The 22289-nt window shown below is 41.5% G+C and overlaps 1 protein-coding gene across 5 annotated transcripts in view; it reads left to right on the plus strand.

The window, feature by feature from the left end:
• The window catches only part of uvssa (UV-stimulated scaffold protein A), a 46176-nt gene that overhangs the window by 5032 nt on the left and 18855 nt on the right, over window positions 1-22289 (plus strand). For all 5 annotated transcript variants that reach the window (XM_031587496.1, XM_031587497.1, XM_031587498.1 and 2 more), the window contains 5 exons: window positions 815-1145; window positions 2666-2786; window positions 3516-3971; window positions 7020-7129; window positions 10381-10509. In XM_031587496.1, coding sequence (XP_031443356.1) covers window positions 815-1145; window positions 2666-2786; window positions 3516-3971; window positions 7020-7129; window positions 10381-10509 — 1147 coding nt within the window. The remainder of the gene's footprint in view (window positions 1-814; window positions 1146-2665; window positions 2787-3515; window positions 3972-7019; window positions 7130-10380; window positions 10510-22289) is intronic.

Raw genomic sequence — 22289 nt, forward strand, 5'->3', positions numbered from 1 at the left:
GGCTCTTATTTATCCGTCAGCTTTTTCATTTAGCTTGAGGTTGTTTCAGGCATATGCTAACTAACGATGAGATGACGATAACCATGAGAACTAACGATGAGATGACGATAACGATGAAAACTAACTGAGGGCTAATTCAGTGAGGAGCACAAGACGAGTATACATCATCCAGAGATCCAACGAGCCACACCTTTGCAAATGTTGCAGTTCACAACATTCTTGGCAGAGTTAGGAGTGAAATGCTTCCTTCTTTGAGGTCTTTGGCCGTGGAGGTGTGCCATTGCTATTGTTCACTCCAGCAGTAAGTTACATGTCTGAGCATTCTGAGTCCGCTTGAAAAACACGCAATGAATGACGTCACCAACTCAACTCGTGGCAACTCGTTGACAACTCATTTGGTGATTTGATTTTAGTTGACTTATTTGTTGCACGCCTAAATAATGTTTCTAAGCTGATGCAGAGGACATTTGTGAGGGTACTTTGAAGATTTAGGTTTAGGTTTTGTATATGTGCTTTCTGCATGCTCTACATTGATTCAAATGGATGCGTACATGGAATTCGTATGAGCTGTCCAAACATGTTCTCTCTCTTTTGAACCATTATTACATTTAGTCATTTAGCAGACGCTTTTATCCAAAGCGACTTACAAGGATGTATACACATTTTACATTACACTGATGGCACACTGCACATCAGGAGCAATTAGGGGTTCAATGTCTTGCTCAAGGACGCTTCGACAGGGAATCGAACTAGCAACCTTCTGAGTACTAAACGACTTCTCTACCTCCTGTACCACTGTCGCCCGCCCCTACAGGATTTCCAACCACTACATTGAGCACCTGTACCATTTGATCATGACCCAGCTGGACCAGGAACACGCAGAGATCAGGCTTTCGGCTTTTCACGTGGTTGCCGAGTTGTTCAGCCGCTCGCATCACTTCCGTGTGCTTCTAGTGGACAACATGCAAGAGTTTCTTGACCTCACTGTTGAGACGGACACGGATCAGCCGCTGCCCCCGCCCAAGGAGGTGGCACAGAAGCTGAAGAGGCTGGCGATCCACACCGTGCAGTCGTGGCACGCCACCTACGGGGAGGCCTACAAGAAGCTCGCTCTCGGATACCACTTTCTCAAACAAGTGAAGAAGGTTAGTGTATTTACATTTAGTCATTTAGCAGATGCTTTTGTCCAAAGCGACGTACAAGGGAGAGAACAGTCCAGCTAAGAGCAATACAAAACAGGGTGTAACAATAAATACTACTTTACATGAGAATTAGAAGAAAAAAACGACCTAGAAAGGAAAAAGAAGTGCAGGAATGTAACTGCTGAAGTGCAAGTTAAGCGCTAGTCAGGTGCCAGTTAGGAAGGGAGGAGCTCTCTGAAGAGTTGGGACTTCAGTATATTGCCACATTGGATTCTTTTGTTGATTTAAATACATTCTTAAATGGATATGTTTCCTTTTTAATGATTGTTTTATTTTTTGTTTTCAATTTGGACTTGAATTTTGGTGATTCAATAGTTTTGAAAAGAATCAGAATCATTTTTTTCAGAATCATTTTTAGTGAACACATGACAGGTCTGTGAAATTTGCTTTCGGTACAGCTCAATTCATGTCAGTAACCGCAGACACATTACACATTCAAAATCACAATAGACATTCACATCACACATTACACATTCACAATCACATTCACAATCACATTCACATTACACATTACCCCATTCAAAATCACATTCAGAATCACATTACACATTTAAATCACATTACACATTCACAATCACATTACACATTCAGAATCACATTAGACTCATAATCACATTACACATTCACAATCACATTACACATTCAAAATCAGATTACACATTCACAATCACATTACACATTCAGAATCACATTAGACTCAAAATCACATTACACATTCAGAATCACATTAGACTCAAAATCACATTACACATTACACATTCAGAATCACATTAGACTCAAAATCACATTACACATTCAGAATCACATTCAGAATCACATTAGACTCAAAATCACATTACACATTACACATTCAGAATCACATTACACATTCACAATCACATTACACATTCAGAATCACATTAGTCAAGTCAAAAGTCAAAGTAGCTTTATTGTCAATTACTTTGCATGTTAAGACATACAAAGGAATCGAAAAAACCTTTCCCACTCTCCCACGGTGAAACATATAAAGTGCACACGCACAACAACAGATAAGACAAGACATATAGATATACATATAGATTAGACATTACACATTCAAAATCCCATTAGACATTACAAAACAATGATTCGCACAGCACACAACAGACACTAATGTCACAAGACAAATGATCAGGTACTTAAGACCTGATGCAAGTCTGATAGAAAGGTTTAACCTTGCTGGTGTATTTCTGTCACTGCACTTCTTACCAACTTAATGCACGAGTTTCATATGCCGTGTCAACCCTGCCCCAGTGTGGGTTCAGCCAACAGGGCCTGTGTGTTGTTGCAGTTTGAGAAAAATAAATAAAAATAATGAAAATACACAGAAGGAGTCTTTCTTTGCACATCAGTGGAAAAGTCTTAATTTGCAAGTTTATATAAGTATAATTTAGTCACATTTGATGGTAACGGTCCCTGGTAATGTCCTCTGTCCTCCATTTCAGGTGGATTTTCAGGATGTCGAGGCTCGTACTCTTGCAGAGAGAAAGAGACAGGAGGAGAGACACAGAAGACTGCAGACGCTCTACAAAGAGAAGATTGAGAAGGCCAAGGCAGAGATGGAAGGTACCTCCTCCTTTCAATGGCTTCCAACGTCTTTCAACGTCTTTCAACGTCTTTCAATGTCTTTCATGCATCTTTCATTACATTACATTTACATTTAGTCATTTAGCAGGCGCTTTTGTCCAAAGCGACGTACAAGGGAGAGAACAGTCAAGCTAAGAGCAATAAAAAGCATGGCGTAACAATAAATACTACTTTACATGAGAATTAGAAAACAACGACCTAGAAAAAAGGAAAAAGAAGTGCAGGAATGTAACTGCTGAAGTGCAAGTTAAGCGCTAGTCAGGTGCCAGTTAGGAAGGGAGGAGCTCTCTGAAGAGTTGGGTCTTCAAAAGCTTCTTGAAGGTAGAGAGGGACACTTTCAATGTCTTTCATGCATTTTTCTGACATATTTCTTCTTTTTGCTGCATGTTCACCTCTTAAAACTTTGAACTCTTACGTTCTTTCTGAATTAAGTTCCCTCAACCCGAAGTTATTAGATAGCTCTTGTATCTATTTGCATGGTGTCTGTATTGCTATGCTCTGTGTTGCTCTTTTGGATGTGCATTATTATAATAATAATAATAAAACTTTATTTATATAGCACCTTTCAAGCAAAAGAATGCATTATTATGCATTAGAAGCATTATTGACAGGAATTCTGCCTCGTGGGTAATTATGAGATGATTGGATGTCATGAAAACAGTGTGTGAAGTACATAAGTACAATTGCTATCGTATATTTCCGATACAGAAACCTGTGTAGACATTGAGGAGAGCTTGACTGAGATCCACAACTGTATGAACCTCCTTCTACCGGACCCACTCAACTTCAATATGTGCAACCTGGAGCCTGGAGCCAGGTCTACTGGAGCTTCCTTAGAGCCTGGAGCATCGACATCCTTAGAGCCTGGAGCATCGACATCCTTAGAGTCTGGAGCATCGACATCCTTAGAGCCTGGAGCATCGACATCCTTAGAGCCTGGAGCATCGACATCCTTAGAGCCTGGAGGCGGGTCCAGCTCAAGCGGCAGTGAAGATGGACAGCCATGTTGCAGTCAGGACCTTCAGAAGGAGTCTGAAATGGTGGAAAACAAAGAGTCCAATGATTCTGAGAGCGAAAGTGAAGAGCATCCAAATGAGAACTGTTTCCTGCGCAACTCCGGCATCATGTCTCACAAGTACAGTTTGGAACTCAATATATCCACCGGTATGTTGATTTGAGGGATCGGGCAGGGGTTCCCAACGTTGACAGAAGGGCATGTCCTATTAGTTGTGAATTTAACACATTTAATACATTTGTTATATAATGTAGACACACAAGCCCTTAGTCTGGTAGTGGTCTATTTGGCTCAGATTGGTTGTGTATAGGGATGCACCCATACCAGTATCGGTATCGGTGCCGATACTTCGTTAAAATACTCGTACTCGTACTCGTTTTTGTCGATTGCCGATACCAAGCACCGATACCACTCATCAGTATTTCACTGCATCAAACTGGCTGGGCTATGCTGACACAAAATGTGATTTATTGTCCTACCTGTCCTACCACTCTCTGCCAGACTAGTAAGTAGCTTATTTGCCGTCTTGTGTTGCATTTGCTTGATGTTTGACTGTGTTAGGAAAGTTTGTCATAGTGTCAAAGTATTTCAGTATACAGGTTTCGCTAAATTTAGCTGCTAGCATCTCGTTAGCGATTAGCAATTCCGTTATGCTGCCTTAACGGCGATTTGGGCTCATTTTAAGGTAAATGACGACAACAGGAGTAAGGCACAGTATAAGATCTGCACTGCTACGGTGTCGAGGGGCGGAAAGGAAAGTACTTTGTTTAACACAAGCAATTTGATTAAACTTCTGAAGACACACCATAGTGCTAAGTACACAGAGTTCACTGATGTTAGTGTTGCAAGACCGAAGTAACCAATCTTAACTGACATCTTGCAAAAGAAAAAAACGCGCACGCACACAGAGAGAGAGAGAGAGAGGTAGAGAGAAAGACTGTGCCACATAGGTTAAGTCAGTGGTTCTCAAAGTGGGGGGCCAGGGGGGCGCGAACACTCTCCAGGGGGGGCGCGATGTCACAGACGGAGAAAGAAAAAAAAACCGCCGACCTGTCACTGGTTAGTGAAAGCTCCCTCAGTAGCGAAATGCAAGGGGCTGGACTGACCCAAACAAATAAAATACTGTTTTGCTCCTGATCCACCAATCAAAACGGAGTATTATCATTTCAACGCGAGTAGCACCTCCGCTTCCGAGTATAAAAACAAAACGCAGGCATGGAGGTAAGCGCTCACCCTGAGACGACACTTTGCAGAGTTTGTGCAATTTCTCTTGTTTCCTCTATCATTCAGATATTCATTGCTTTATAAACAGTATTTTTAAAGACTCACTCCTTCCTTAGTAATACCTTACTGCACTTGCAGTAGGTCTATTCGTAGCCTATTCTAAGGAGTAATTTGCTCCACAATCTTTTAGAAAAGCTCGTAGCCCCGAGAGCTAGCCTAGCTAGCTACCTTTTCCAACTACAGCTAGCCCTTTTCTCCTTAACACCTAGCCTACCTTTACATTTTTTGATCATCCACCGCAACAAATAAAACACCAGCACTTGAATACTATTTTGTGCTGTCCCTGTCTACATTGTGTACAGTTCGTTTGGTTAGGAATCATTGCCTAGCACAGCCTTATCCATTGTTCGTGTGCAAGTCGTTCACAACCACACATACAAGAACACGACGTTGAAATTAGAACTTTATTAACTTCATACGCTGTATCAGCAAACAAACACAACATGGACAAGTTTCTGATTCGTAAAAGTCAGAAAGAGAAGCCTGTGGACTTCTTTAAACATAAACGTGATGGCCTCCAGCAACAACGAACCACCATGTCCAAGCATAGCACTATCTCCAAGCAGTGTCTGGAGCATCTTATGTAGTTGCTCATAGAATTGCTAAGCTTGGCAAACCCCATACAATTGCCGAAACACTGATTTTGCCGGCCACGCAACACGTTTAGAATAATGATAGGTATTGTGCTGAGTTTAGCTCCTATGTCAAATTACACTGTATCACGCCGAATATCAGAAATCAGTTTGGGTCCTATTTCAAAGAGGACTACCGTTCATTCGCCTGAGTTCGGGATCCATTTCTCTGCTCAGCAGATGAGCTGTCACTAGACATGAAAGAGCAGCTGAAGAGTGACAGTAGACTTAAGCATCTCCCCTCTTTCGTCATTCTTTTTTTTGTAAAGATCACAAGAGGCCCATAATAATAACAGTATCCTAATGATAGCAATAATACCACTTATTATTATTATTATTATCATATTATTATTATGATAGCAATAATACCACTTATTATTATTATGATAATAATAATATTATGATTATTATGATAATAATAATAATACAATAATAATAATTGGTCGATAATCATTAATTATAATAATACCTACTATTACTGATAATAATAATAATAACAATAATAAAAATAAATAGTTATAATAATTGTCTGTATGGGCCTAACAATAACAATAGCCTAACCTTGACATGTCAGGCCTATCAATAACAATACACTATCTATCTATCTATCTATATATGGTGGTGTAGTTGAGGGCGGTGGCGGCGGGCCGCGGGTGGATGGGGGGGCCCCAACTACCCCTAACCAGCTTTGGGGGGGCCCAGCTTGCAAAAGTTTGAGAACCCCTGGGTTAAGTGATTGTTTGTGTACTTGAGCAGGAGATTCTTCTGATCCTTTTGTAACTGAAATGTGCTCTTGTGCTAATCCAGTAATAGTTCTGTTCACTTTTTGTTAAGCAGACTGTGTTGTTAACTATGCAGCAAATTGAATTGCCTTTATCTGGTTATATTTGCATTTTGTCTAATGTGATGATATTGTCTGTTTGAAGGCTTTTTTTGTGTGTTAAAACCAGAAAGCTCTGTTTATTTTTGGCTTGGGATAGCCTTCTGTTAATTTTGTACAATAGGCTTGACATAATCTGCAGAGGATAAAATAAAATCTGCCTCCAAATTAATTGCACTTTCATGGAGACCAAATCTAAGAAGTATCGGTATCGGTACTCGGTATCGGCAAGTACACAAATAAAAATACTCGTACTCGTATCGGTTTGTAAAAAAGTGGTATCGGTGCATCCCTAGTTGTGTAGACATAACTTAGATAGATAGATAGATAGATGGATACTTTATTAATCCCGAGGGAAATTTAACTTGGTGTCTTTGCTCTCCTTCTCTGTCTGCGCACAGATGTCAATCTTCAGGAGTCGGAGGACAATGAGGCACTTCTGAACACTGTGAGGGACTTGCACCGACTCATCACCACTAAACACCTGCCCAGCGTGCAGTCGTGGATTCAGGTAACTTATCAAACAACAAACAAACTAACAACAAACAAACTTATCACCACCAAACACCTGCCCAACGTACAGTCCTGGTAGCTTCAGGTAGCTCTCTGCAGTCTGTCTTGGCACATGTTGCCTTTTTTTTTCGCCTGAGTCCTTGCAGAACTCCAGGGGCCTCATGTGCAAATGTTGTGTAAAAACAAAAAGGTTGTGTAAGCCATCTTGCTCGTTCACTGTCAGATGTATCAAGAGCGAGATGAACGTGAATGTGTACCGTTAAAAAAAAAAATCATGGTTTTGGTGATCGACCCTGCCCCCTTTTTACATTTAGTCATTTAGCAGACGCTTTTATCCAAAGCGACTTACAAGGATGTATACACATTTTACATTTACACTGATGGCACACTGCACATCAGAAGCAATTAAGGGTTCAGTGTCTTTGCTCAAGGACGCTTCGACAGGGAATCGAACTAGCAACCTTCTGATTCCTTCTGATTACTAAACAACTTCTCTACCTCCTGTACCACTGTCGCCCCCCTTTTGAAGTAGGACGGGCACGCGTACTTGCCCTGATAAGTTTAGTCTGGTTCAAATTAACGACATGGTTAGACCGCGGATTAGCCGTCGACGAACCGATATATCCTGTCCTCAATCATCTCGGTAATTTAAACTGGCTAATGGGACAATTGATCGACTTAAACTTAAGCACTTACGACGAATGAGGCCCAGGCCCACAAGTGTAAACTATTACTACTTTGAGTTTGTTTACAAGTCTGCAGGCCCACAAGTGTAAACTATTACTCTATTATTGACACATGGGCCTTATTGGATAAAATAACAAATCAAGGTGTATGCAGATAAATAACAATAACATTTACGTGTGCGCAAATGCTATGCTAATGCTGTACATAGCTTAACAACAATGGCAGCTTTACTCTTATTAGAGGCTATTGCCAGTGGCGGAATTACATTTACATTTAGTCATTTAGCAGACGCTTTTATCCAAAGCCACTTACAAGGATGTATACACATTTTTACATTTACACTGATGACACACTGCACATCAGGAGCAATTAGGGGTTCAGTGTCTTGCTCAAGGACGCTTCGACAGGGAATTGAACTAACAACCTTCTGATTACTAAACGACTTCTCTACCTCCTGTACCACTGCCTGCCCAATTAAAAGGGGAACAGGTATTTAGAGACTTTTAGAGACAATTTTTGGTCCATGATTATGACTGGCTTATCAACCGTTTCAGTTTTCCAAGAGATATCCACTTCAAACTCTGTGCTGAGCTGGGTCTGGCTTTAGAGTGGGGTATAAAGGTGTGATATGATGGTGGTTATCCAATTTAACATTTAAAGTGCAATTTGCAGCAGGAGACAATGTTCCTAATGTACTTGGAGCGGCTGACTGCACTAACGTAAAGGAATTGCCCCGAGGTAGAATTTGACTTTGTTTAATAGGAAGTATTCTTATTCTGTCAACGTGCGAATGATCTTTTCTGGAGAAATGTGACTGACTAATATTGTGCCACGGTGGCCTGAATCAACTCTAATTGATTCATTGATTCATTGATTCATTGATTCATTGATGAATCTCTCCTGAGGCAGAGCTACAAGGTGACGGACGGGGTGCACTAATGAGCGGCTTCTTGGTACTTGGTACTTTTTTAATTTATGTGATCAGTTTTTTTTAATATATTTCTCTGTTAATGACGTCGCTGCTAACCCCCCCTGGCCGACCCCCAGACAGACTGAGGAGTGTTTGGGGGATTGGGTGGTGTTCTGATCCCACTGCTTCTATAGCCACTGCCACTCCTACCGCTTTCTTTTGTTATTATTGCCAGCTACGTTTGTTTTCTTGTCGTGTTCAATATGTTTTAGTATGAATTCTATGCAAAGCTTTGTTTATGAGGCCCAAAGAGAGTGTCTTTCTACATAGGATGATGAGTCTGAGCAGATCTGGCTGAACCCAGTTAGTGTAGTGTAGTGTAGAGTAGAGTAGAGTAGAGTAGAGAGGAGAGAGGAAAGATGAGAGATGAGAGAAGAGAGAAGAGTTGTGTAGCACCCTCATCTTTCTTTAGTGTTTTTTTCTTTAAGTTGTTTTCTGTAACTGCATTTTTGTATCAGTTATGGAAAAGAATTGGTGAAAACAATGATTTGTTTTTTTCTGCACTGAAATCTATCCAACACTGCTTCTGAAGCCACCCCTGTGGCTGTGATTGAGACTTAGTATGAGTGCTGTGTCAAATCTACGAGTGCTGTGTCAAATCTACGAGTGCTGTGTCAAATCTACGACCTCTCTCTCCTTCTCTCTCTCTCTCTCCTTCTCTCTCTCCTTCTCTCTCTCTCTCTCCTCTCTCTCTCTCTCTCTTTCTCTCTCTCTCTCTCCCCCTCTCTCTTCTCTCTCTCTCTCTCCCTCTCTTCTTCTCTCTCTCTCCCTCTCTCTCTCTCTCTCTCTCTCTCTCTATATCTCCCTCTCTGTCTCTCTCTCTCTCTCTCTCTCCCTCTCTCTGAGGCGTGATGATGATCTATGAGGCGTGATGATGATCTATGAGGCGTGATCTAAATGACTAAATGTAAATGTTCTCTTGCGCAGGCAGCTGCTAACAGGAGATATTACATTTCCAATGCTCATCATTTTATTTTTGGGGTCTACTAGAATAGATTTACATGCCTCAGTTATCCAAAAACACATTCTTTTTCTCATACTGAACATCTCCATTCGCCTTTGTCCGAAACGCTTGGTTAGAGCTTGTTGGGTCATGCTGTTGTGTTGACATTGAAGTTTGTGTGCGCATCAATCAATCAATCAATCAATCAATCAATCAATCAATTTGTTTATTTGATCAAGAGGGCCAGTGTACATTCATGAACATTAAAATGTAAATGCAATCCAATCCAATTATAGCCAAAAGGCTAGTTTCCATTGGCAGTCCCCCTGCCTGCCAGAGTGAAAAAGGCTACACAACCTAAAAAAGGCATTAACGTATATCAAACATAACATTGACAATAAATAAAAAAAAAAAATTAAAAAAAATAAGATACAATCCCAATATACAAGTTCTACTGCTTACCCACTAGTGATCACATTTTTGGTTATTTATCAACCATGTTTTGAGATTACTTTTAAAACAGTTGAATGAGGTTGATTCTCTAATGTTGTGATCTATGACAGGTGTGATCTATGACCTGTGATCTATGACAGGTGTTCACCAGGGCTGATCTGTGACCTCTGACCTGTGATCGTGTGATCTATGACAGGTGTTCACGAGGGCTGGAGGAGAGGAGCCGCTTCTGAAGCGGTCCTTGGACCTGAAGAACTCTCTGGAAGCGGCGCTGGAGAAGCACACGACGCTTCACATCAGCCACAGGGACCGGCAGCGGAGGGTGGTGAGTCATTGGATCTGAATAATAATCTTTCACTGCCTTAAAGGGTTAGTGTTAGGGTACCCTTAAAGGGTTAGGGTTAGGGTACCCTTAAAGGTAGCACGTCAAACCTATTTATCTTGCCTGTTCAGTACATTTATTATTTTTGTCTGGACTCTGAGCTCTGCAGTATATAGGCGATTCACCGGAAATAGTGTGCTTCCAAGTGTGGCCACAGGGTGGCACTAGTCTACTGTCTAAACATTTTTGAATAGCAATGTCTTGGCAGTAATGACACACCATAACACATTTACCTCAAAGTTTAAAATGGATATAAAGGAAAGCTGTTAAGATATTAAGATTATTAAGGACAATGTATTGTGTTAATGTGTTATATTAACACATGTTATGTTTTATGAATATGTGTGAAGCAAAAATAAAAATAATATTATTCAAGAAAACCCTGACTTAGATACTATTAAAGTTTCTCCATCTGAAATGGGTCTTCGATTAAACACAAAGGCATTACCATGATGCATGATACCTTAGAGCTGGACCAATGAGATGTCAGGGAGGAAGTGACATAAGAAGTCTTTAGAAAGTGGGAGGAAGTGACATAAGAAGTCTTTAGAGGAGTGGGAGGAAGTGACATAAGAAGTCTTTAGAGAAGTGGCAGGAAGTGACATAAGAAGTCTTTAGAGGAGTGGGAGGAAGTGACATAGGAAAGTCTTTAGAGAAGTGGCAGGAAGTGACATAAGAAGTCTTTAGAGGAGTGGGAGGAAGTGACATAAGAAGTCTAGAGAAGTGGGAGGAAGTGACATAAGAAGTCTTTAGAGAAGTGGGAGGAAGTGACATAAGAAGTCTAGAGAAGTGGGAGGAAGTGACATAAGAAGTCTTTAGAGAAGTGGGAGGAAGTGACATAAGAAGTCTTTAGAGGAGTGGCAGGAAGTGACATAAGAAGTCTTTAGATGAGTGGGAGGAAGTGACATAAGCAGTCTTTAGAGAAGTGGCAGGAAGTGACATAAGCAGTCTTTAGAGAAGTGGCAGGAAGTGACATAAGAAGTCTTTAGACAAGTGGCTGCATGCGGTTTTTCATTTTCCATTAAATGGATCTAATCATTTGACTTGGTTTTCTCATGGTCATCACTTCTGTTAGAGAGTGACTTTATCCGTGTGGCTTATTTTAAGTAGGGAAAATCAAATGGTTAAAACCAGCTGTAGGAGTTTTATTCAATACTTACACGGTGTTCAGCTTTGGTGGCTGGTGAAGTGTGATTGTCCATTGATTATTTCATCAGGACCTTAGGAAGCGCTAACTAGAACACTAAATCAACAGGGAAGGCTCCGTGATTAAGCCCGTTGAATCATTTACATGTTGAGCTGTGAAAGTATTTATTGCACAAAATCTTACAATGTTTCTCCGTTTGGCCGTCTCTTCATATTGGTTTTGAAGGAGAAGAACTCCCTTTAACACCGGCTGTGTCCAGTAGCAGCCATTTGCAAATGGAACTTGAATAGAACTCTTAAGTTTACAAACCGTAGGGAAACAGCCCAGCCAAAGGCTCTTAGTACAAGTGCATCGTGCTGCAATGTATGCAGTAGCTGTCTGCGGTCTTTTTCAGGTGTTGAAAACCCAGACATCCCAGGCATCTGGTCCCTGTCCTAACCCTAACCCAGACATCCCAGGCATTGGACATTGTTATGTTAGGTAGTGAACATTGTTATGATAGTTAGTGGACATTGTTATGATAGTTAGTGGACATTGTTATGATAGTTAGTGAACATTGTTATGATAGTTAGTGGACATTGTTATGATAGTTAGTGGACATTGTTATGTTAGGCAGTGGACATTGTTATGTTAGGCAGTGGACATTGTTATGTTAGGCAGTGGACATTGTTATGATAGGCAGTGGACATTGTTCAATTAGACCTTATGTTAGTTCTCTTAGTTAGGCACCACTTACAGGGTCATTTTCAAATAAAAAAAGTCCTGCTGCCAGAATAATAAGTAGCCAAAAACACATCTGAATAAGGAGCCCAGTCCATAGCTCCAGTGTGCAGCCTGATCTTAGGGCCCGTGTAGTGTAGAGACCAGCTCCAGTGATCCTGATCTTAGGGCCCGTGTAGTGTAGAGACCAGCTCCAGTGATCCTGATCTTAGGGCCCCTGTAGTGTAGAGACCAGCTCCAGTGATCCTGATCTTAGGGCCCCTGATCTTAGGGCCCCATGTAGTGTAGAGACCAGCTCCAGTGATCCTGATCTTAGGGCCCCTGTAGTGTAGAGACCAGCTCCAGTGATCCTGATCTTAGGGCCCCTGATCTTAGGGCCCCATGTAGTGTAGAGACCAGCTCCAGTGATCCTGATCTTAGGGCCCCATGTAGTGTAGAGACCAGCTCCACTTACTAGCCTGATCTAATGGAGGACATGCACGACTAAGCTTGAGCCTGTTGTTATGACTGCTGTGAATGTCATCTAAGGATAGGCTACATATGTCGAGCTATTTGCCATACTTTTAGGCTGGCGGTTTTCCTCCATCATGGCCAGGTAAGGTTAACCTTAAAACCTAATGTTACTCTGCAGGCTCTATGCGACCTGCTTTTTAAACAGAAAATGCTCAAAAGTCCCCAATTTTTTCTTTTTCGTTCTCCCTTTTTATTTGTCTTATCTTTGATATTTCAAATCACTTGATATTTCCAATCTTGCGCTTTTGAAGGGAAGAGAAAAGAAGTACCTCTGGCCCCCAGTAGAGTGCAGTAGAGGACATTTTATGAGTACTGCAGTCCTGTGTGATACTCCTCTTTTTCCAGCTTTTTTAATATTTATTTTTTAATATTTTAATTTGGAGGAAGGTCACTCCTCTTTTCTTTTCTTTTTTTTTGTTAAAAATGAAAAGCCCCAATGCTGCAAAAGAAATCAATGCCAAACCATATAATTGTATAATATAATTGTCAGACTTACACTTATACATAAACATACACTTAAATACACTTATTTAAATATGTGGACAATTGCCACAAGAAATAAAGCACAATATATACAACATATAATTTGGGGTAATTATTTGTGAAGGCAATAGGATTGATCTCCTTTTGAGCTGTTCATACTGCCATTGAGTCATGCATATCGATGGGCCGATGGGAATGCTGAAATACGCTAAACGCAGAATTACTGTAATTGTAAAGGACCTTTAGTGTGACTGTAGCCTTATACATCCACGTTGGTGGAACGAACTGCCTAGTACTACCAGAGCAGGGACGTCCCTCTCTACCTTTAAGAAGCTTTTGAAGACCCAACTCTTCAGAGAGCACCTCCCTTCCTAACTGGCACCTGACTAGCGCTTAACTTGCGCTTCAGCAGTTAAATTCCTGCACTTCTTTTTCCTTTTTTCTAGGTCGTTGTTTTCTAATTCTCATGTAAAGTAGTATTTATTGTTACACCATGCTTTTTATTGCTCTTAGCTTGACTATTCTCTCCCTTGTATGTCGCTTTGGACAAAAGCGTCTGCTCAATGACTAAATGTAAATTTAGGGTGCCCCCCGATGGTTTACTCAGAGAATGATGGAAATTATAAATCTACTTTGCCACAATTTAAATTTTTTGTAAATCCATACAGATGTTACACTCTCTCTATGTTTGTTTTTGAAATAATGTAGTTATGGAGCTAAATAACTAAATGAAGTTATGGAATTTCCTTGAATGGGAAGCGGTCTTGGAAAAAACATTTATTACATATTTTTTTTTCAGTTGATCCTTTTTTAGCCAAAACCTTATTCATGCTCTTACGTCTTGGAGACGGAGTTATATGTACAGTATATCTCCCTCCCCCCTTCAGTCAGTTTGTCAAACTGTTGGAAAGTCTCAGCCACCGTTTCATGCCAAGATAGTATTCTCCACACACACACACACACACACACACACACACGCACACACGCACACACGCTCCACCTCTAAATAGTCTTGGCTGGGTAGCTTTCCCCCTGCTTCACGCGGCTGAGTTATTGGCTGAACCCCAATCATTTGGAAGAGCATCCAGTGGGACAGGATGATGTGTGTGGTGTGTGTGTGTGTGTGTGTGTGTGTGTGGAAGAGTATCCAGCAGGACAGGAGCATATTAGCATATAAATAGCAGAAGCACTACCTCACACCCCCCCCCCCCCCCCCCCCCCCCCCCCCCCCCCCCCCCCCGGACAGCACATCTTTGGACGTTTTACTTTAACTTTAGAAGATTGAATGGGTTGTTAAATTCATAACCATTGAACTTTGGAGGAAAGACAAATGTAGTCAATAATTCAGTTGTTCTAGGTGGCCTTCTTGACTTAGAGAGAAAACTAGACATTATTCTCTTAGGCCCATAGCACCGGTCAACACATGTCCCCCCGTCTGCTGTAATGTAGCTGTGAAGAGGGTGTGTGTGTGTGTGTGTGTGTGTGTGTGTGTGTGTGTGTGTGTGTGTGGTGTGTGTGTGTGTGGTTGATTTAGATCTTGATCATATATTAATGTAGCTGTGAAGAGGGTGTGTGTGTGTGTGTGTGTGTGTGTGGTTGATTTAGATCTTGATCATATATTAATGTAGCTGTGTAGAATATTAATGTAGCTGTGTAGAGGGTGTGTGTGTGTGTGTGTGTGTGTGTGTGTGTGTGTGTGTGGTTGATTAGATCTTGATCATATATTAATGTAGCTGTGAAGAGGGTGTGTGTGTGTGTGGTTGATTTAGATCTTGATCAGATATTAATGTAGCTGTATAGAGGGTGTGTGTGTGTGTGTGTGTGTGTGTGTGTGTGTGGTTGATTTAGATCTTGATCATATATTTGGGAGCTAGGATGCCAATAGTGCATTGTGGGTGTTTGAGTACCTGGTCATTATGCACTTCCTGGTCATTATGCACTTCCTGGTCATTATGCACTTCCTGGTCATTATGCACTTCCTGGTCATTATGCACTTCCTGGTCATGATGCACTTCCTGGTCATGATGCACTTCCTGGTCATTATGCACTTCCTGGTCATTATGCACTTCCTGGTCATGATGCACTTCCTGGTCATGATGCACTTCCTGGTCATTATGCACTTCCTGGTCATGATGCACTTCCTGGTCATTATGCACTTCCTGGTCATGATGCACACCTTTCATAGACGGACCACAAACAGAAGGGCAGATGGCTGACATTAACAGCTTGCAGATCAATAGAGAGATCACAGAGCATTTGTCTGTGTTCAAGAGACGGCTCAATACTCCTTCCTGTCTCTCTGTACCTCACTGGCTTTCCACAAAGCAGTCTACTTGCAGGAGCTGGATGGGGAATCATTGTCATTATTTTTCTTGTTTAAACATTTCGTTTTTTTTTTTTAACAGCAGCTTTGAAATAAGTTCTAGCAGTCTGTGCACACAGAAAAGGCACTCATCTCTCGTAAAGCACATTCCACTCAGGGGCCATGATGGAACTCCAGCTATGGAAGAGATGCAGTAGGCCATTTTCAATTCACAGCGATGCCTCTGTGTAATGGACAATTTATTTTTATTTTTTATTTTATCGCACAGAACTTGAAAGAGCCTTTTTTTCTGTACCAGGTGGGGTGGGGCAGTTTAAATGCAAAGAGTTAAATACGGCACACATCCCACACTTTAGTTAAATACAGAACACATCCCACACTTTAGTTAAATAAGGCGCACATCCCACACTTTAGTTAAATACGGCACACATCCCACACTTTAGAAAAGAGTTAAATAAGGCGCACATCCCACACTTTAGTTAAATACGGAACACATCCCACACTTTAGTTAAATACGACGCACATCCCACACTTTAGAGTTAAATACGGAACACATCCCACACACACACACACACATCCCACACTTTAGTTAAATACGGCGCACATCTCACACTTTAGAAAAGAGTTGAAACACGGCACACATCCAACACTTTAGTTAAATACGGCACACATCCCACACTTTAGAAAAGAGTTGAATACGGAGCACATCCCATACTTTAGTTAAATACTAAATACGGCGCACACACACACACACACACACACTCACACATCCCACACTTTAGAGTTCAATACGGCACACATCCCACACTTTAGAAAAGAGTTGAATAGGGCACACATCCCACACTTTATTTAAATACGGCACACACACACACACACACACACACACATCCCACACTAAAGAGTTAAATACGGCACACATCCCACACTAAAGAGTTAAATACGACACACATCCCACACTTTAGTTAAATACGGCGCACACACACACACATCCCACACTTTAGTTAAATACGGCACACACACACACACACACATCCCACACTTTAGTTAAATACGGCGCACATCCCACACTTTAGTTAAATACGGCACACATCCCACACTTTAGAAAAGAGTTGAATACGGAACACACATCCCACACTTTAGAAAATAGTTGAATACGGCACACATCCCACACTTTAGAAAAGTGTTAAATACGGCACACACACACATCCCACACTTTAGAAACGCGTTGAATACGGAACACATCCCACACTTTAGAGTTGAATACGGCACACACACACACACACACACATCCCACACTTTAGTTGAATACGGCGCACATCCCACACTTTAGTTAAATACGGCACACATCACACACTTTAGAAACATGTTAAATACGGCACACACACACACACACACACACACACACACACACACACATCCCACACTTTAGAAAAGAGTTAAATACGGCACACATCCCACACTTTAGAAAAGAGTTAAATACGGCACACATCCCACACTAAAGAGTTAAATACGGCACACATCCCGCACTTTAGAAAAGCCCGCGGCAGCAGAACGCCTCCATATAGTGACTAATCCTCCGACTGCTGCGTGTGTGTGTGTGTGTGTCTGGTGCTCGAGCACAAGAGTAACAGTCCTGCCAGCGGCTGGGGGCAGATCTGATTTTATCACAACAGAATTAAAGTGAATTAAAAGTAAAATAGTGTTTGCCTCCCAGGAATTGTGAGCTTGGGTGGTAATAGTTTTTATTTTCATCTATCAAGAGAGGAAAAACTGCACAGAACTAAGAACTAAGGACGACAACTTGCACAAACAAAATAGCAATCTCCTCTCCAGCAATTACTTCTCTAGACGGCAAGAAAAACTGCTGTGCAGATGGAAATGATAGTTAAAGTTGTGGTCGGCGCTAAGATGTTTTGTTTTCATAGCATTCTTCCAAAGTATGAAGGAGTTTGTCATAGTGATTGGGAAGAACGGGAGCTCATCAGGGGATGGAAGTGGAGTTTTAGCGTGTGGCATAGATGGAAGTGGAGTTTTAGCGTGTGGCATAGATGGAAGTGGAGTTTTAGCGTGTGGCATAGATGGAAGTGGAGTTTTAGCGTGTGGCATAGATGGAAGTGCAGTTTTAGCGTGTGGCATAGATGGAAGTGCAGTTTTAGCGTGTGGCATAGATGGAAGTGCAGTTTTAGCGCGTGGCATAGATGGAAGTGCAGTTTTAGCCGTGGCATAATTGGCAGTGGAGTTCTAGCGTGTGGCATAATTGGCAGTGGAGTTCTAGCGCGTGGCATAATTGGCAGTGGAGTTTAAGCGTGTGGCATAAATGGACGTGGAGTTTTAGCTCGTGGCATAAATGCAAGTGGAGTTTAAGCATAATTGCTGTACATTTACAGTTCAAAGCAGCAGCATGTGCAGAGGAGGGTCTAATACGCCGGTTCATATTAGTCTGATTGGCCAAACCGGAATGGCATTGGGAGATCCATATTATGATACTGCAGGCATCATGATTAATTTACCTGAAGGAACATCTTGTGCACTGAAATGTCGTCATTTTGTTCTGAAATTTCCCACCGGGAAATGATCATTATGTAACGATGATACAAAGACTACAGTCTTTTCACGACATTCTATTGACTGTCCTATAATCTCCAGTTATTGGATGCACTGTGGGGAAGGATCTAAGTCCAGAAAAAATAAATACACTTAGGACCAGTGCCAGCTTCGGCTGCCCCCTTTAGCGCCTGATAGAAGTTTAATTACATTAGCAATTAAGGTGAATGAATATAAAAATAATGATGTTTTTAAAATAATGCAAAAACAGCTCAGCTCAGCTCAGCTCACTGTATGCCCTAGGAAAGCAAAGGGCACCGGCCTGTAATGCTTTATGAAAATGACCCCCATATTTAAAAAATGGCAGTTGGTTATGCATTGTAGCACCCGAGAAGAGTTAAGCACTCTCTGAGAAAATTAAAAGGCATAAATTCTGTTTAGCGCTGATGGGATCCGCCGTGCTCTCCCTGGAAGCTGAGTGCTATCCCGCGCACCAGATGGAGCGCAGAGGAAGCGTGTGTCTGTGTGTGTGTGTGTGTGTGTGTGTGTGTGTGTGTGTGTGTTCGTGCGTGTGCGTGTGCGTGTGTGTGTGCGGAGAGAGCGGGAAAGAGAGAGAAGGAAGCCTTGGGTTGCGTTTTGTCTTCCATAAATTCTCGCCCCCGAGATTTCTGTGCTGTCACAGACGGGAGGAGAAAAATAATAATAATAATTTGCCTTTCTAGGAACTCGTTGGTATTACACGTAGATTGATGGCGGCCGTTTACCCTTCAGAAGCTAAGTGCCTCTGTCATTTCCTGCGGAGCATAATTAAGAGGTGCCACAGGTCAATGTCAGCGCCAGTCTTCTCTTTTGATTAGTGCCGGAGTGATCACTAAACTCACACACACACACACACACACACACACACACACACACACACACAGAGAGGATGATTGATGAATGGGAATTGAAGGTAGGCAGAGACGGCAGCACTAGGGAAGAGAGAGAGCTTGGGAGGTGCATTGTTTTATATACCACTGGATCGCAAATAGTTTCATTCCAAAAATGATCAAATTCACCTGATATGGAATGATCCCCCTTTTGCAGATATATTTGAGTGGGAAATGACTTCATAGTTAACTAGAAGGTTTGTTTGTTTGGAGGAGATACTAGTAGATCTCAAGATTTGTTGAGTATCCAAGTTTTTGTTTTGCATTGTATCACAGCGATGAATTTGTCAGTCACCTGTCCAAAGTACACTAATCCTAACCCATTGAACACCTAACCCATTGATCACCGAACCCATTGAACACCTAACCCATTGAACACCGAACCCATTGAACACCTAACCCATTGAACACCTAATCCTAACCCATTGAACACCTAACCCATTGAACACCTAATCCATTGAACACCTAACCCATTGAACACCTAATCCTAACCCATTGAACACCGAACCCTAACCCATTGAACACCTAATCCTAACCCATTGAACACCTAATCCATTGAACACCTAATCCTAACCCTAATCCTAACCCATTGATCACTAACCCATTGAACACCTAACCCATTGAACACCTAACCCATTGAACACCTAATCCATTGAACACCTAATCCTAATCCTAACCCTAATCTTAACCCATTGAACACCTAATCCTAATCCATTGGACACCTAATCCATTGAACACCTAACCCATTGAACACCTAATCCTAATCCTATCCCATTGAACACCTAACCCATTGAACCCCTAACCCTAATCTTAACCCATTGATCTCCTACAAAGCTCCCCTCTTTGGAAGCTGGAACTAATGCACCACCTCATCTCTGGACGTTAGATGCTCTGGCTTTCTGATATCCTCCATTTTGACTCCTTAAACGAATGCAAGGCTACTTGAGTTATTATTTATTATTATACTGGGAATTAGAATTGGAATTGAGAGTGTGTGCTTCACTTCAGCAATGTAGTGTCCACTTAGTCATGTACAGTACCAGTCAAATGTTTGGACACACCTTTAAAGTGTTTTCTTTACTTTTATTATTTTCTACATTGTAGATTTATACTGAAGACATTTAAACTACGAAAGAACACATATGGAATGATGTACTAAACAAAAAGAGTTTCATCTACCATGTAGAAAATAATAAAAGTAAAGAAAAAACTTCTCAAAAAATGAGAAGGTGTGTCCAAACTTTTGACTGGTACTGTATGTGTTACAGCAACTACTATGCGGCTGCACTGAATTCCCAACTGTATTTTTAGTCTATGTCTAGTCAAGCGGTCTATTTACAGTCTGCAGCTGTTGTACAAGGCGACCACAGACTGAGAATAATGCAATTAAGAATGCTAATAAGGGCAAAGCACTCACACACCAACTCATTAGCTTCATTGTCATGGTAACACTTTACTATCCTATGTCATGATAGATTTGACTCCATATTAAATCATTAAATGCGTTACTGTTGCTTTTTACAGTGGATGTAAAGGTAAAGCGCTTCAGTGCACTGTCATGTCTGTACTGAAGGAGTGAGAGGAGTGAGGTGTTAGCGGAGAGTGCACTGTCGTCATGGTTACTGTAGGAGTGAGATCATGTTAGCGGAGAGTGCACTGTCATCTTGTCATGGTTACTGTAGGAGTGAGATGATGTTAGTGGAGAGTGCACTGTCGTCATGGTTACTGTAGGAGTGAGGTGTGAGTGGAGAGTGCACTGTCGTCATGGTTACTGTAGGAGTGAGATGATGTGAGCTGAGAGTGCACTGTCGTCATGGTTACTGTAGGAGTGAGATGATGTTAGTGGAGAGTGCACTGTCATGTTGTCATGGCTACTGTAGAAGTGAGATGATGTTAGTGGAGAGTGCACTGTCATGTTGTCATGGCTACTGTAGGAGTGAGATGATGTTAGTGGAGAGTGCACTGTCATGTTGTCATGGTTACTGTAGGAGTGAGATGATGTTAGCGGAGAGTGCACTGTCATGTTGTCATGGTTACTGTAGGAGTGAGATGATGTTAGTGGAGAGTGCACTGTCGTCATGGTTACTGTAGGAGTGAGGTGTGAGTGGAGAGTGCACTGTCGTCATGGTTACTGTAGGAGTGAGATGATGTGAGCGGAGAGTGCACTGTCGTCATGGTTACTGTAGGAGTGAGATGATGTTAGTGGAGAGTGCACTGTCATGTTGTCATGGCTACTGTAGGAGTGAGATGATGTTAGTGGAGAGTGCACTGTCGTCATGGCTACTGTAGAAGTGAGATGAGTTTGGAGAGTGCGCTAAAGGTGGAGAAAAGGGTGAGAGTAATATTTCCACATTTCAACAAGCTGCCATCCACCACACCGCGATACTGTCCACTGATCCGTGTGACGTGACGTAGTCCACAGATCATCGTGACGTGACGTAGTCCACAGATCCACGTGACGTGACGTAGTCCACAGATCCACGTGACGTGACGTAGCCCACAGATCATCGTGACGTGACGTAGTCCACAGATCCACGTGACGTAGACATTTTGGCTTCATCATCATCATTGTTTATTCAGGGAGAATTGACTGAGCACAGGGCTCTTTTGCAGCAATGCCCTGATTGAGGCTACATAATACATACAACAATAAATAAACAAACCATAACAAAACAAGTTTAAAAAAAATTAATAACATAAAGTAAAAAGAATTAAATCAGAGAATCATTTGCTTATTACAGAGGCTTATTTGCAGAGTTCATTCAAATCCGTTCTTTTAAAGGTGGTGATACTGCAGAGATGTACAAGATTCTGAAATGTCAACATTACCTGCAAGCTCATTTTTAAAATACAGGATGTCATTTGGTATTGATCAGAAGCTTGAGATCTATTAGGCTTACCATTATTTGTCTCTTATTATTTGTATCAACTTACTGACCATTTTTGCTTTACTAATCATCTACTGCAAAACAAATATGTCGTGGCCTTCACAGTCTGAAACACATTATTAAATATTTGTCCTTGTGTGAATGTTCCGTGTTCAAGTTCTCGTTAAACTTAACTC

This window comes from Clupea harengus, chromosome 20 (assembly GCF_900700415.2).
Source record: "Clupea harengus chromosome 20, Ch_v2.0.2, whole genome shotgun sequence".
NCBI lineage: Eukaryota > Metazoa > Chordata > Actinopteri > Clupeiformes > Clupeidae > Clupea > Clupea harengus.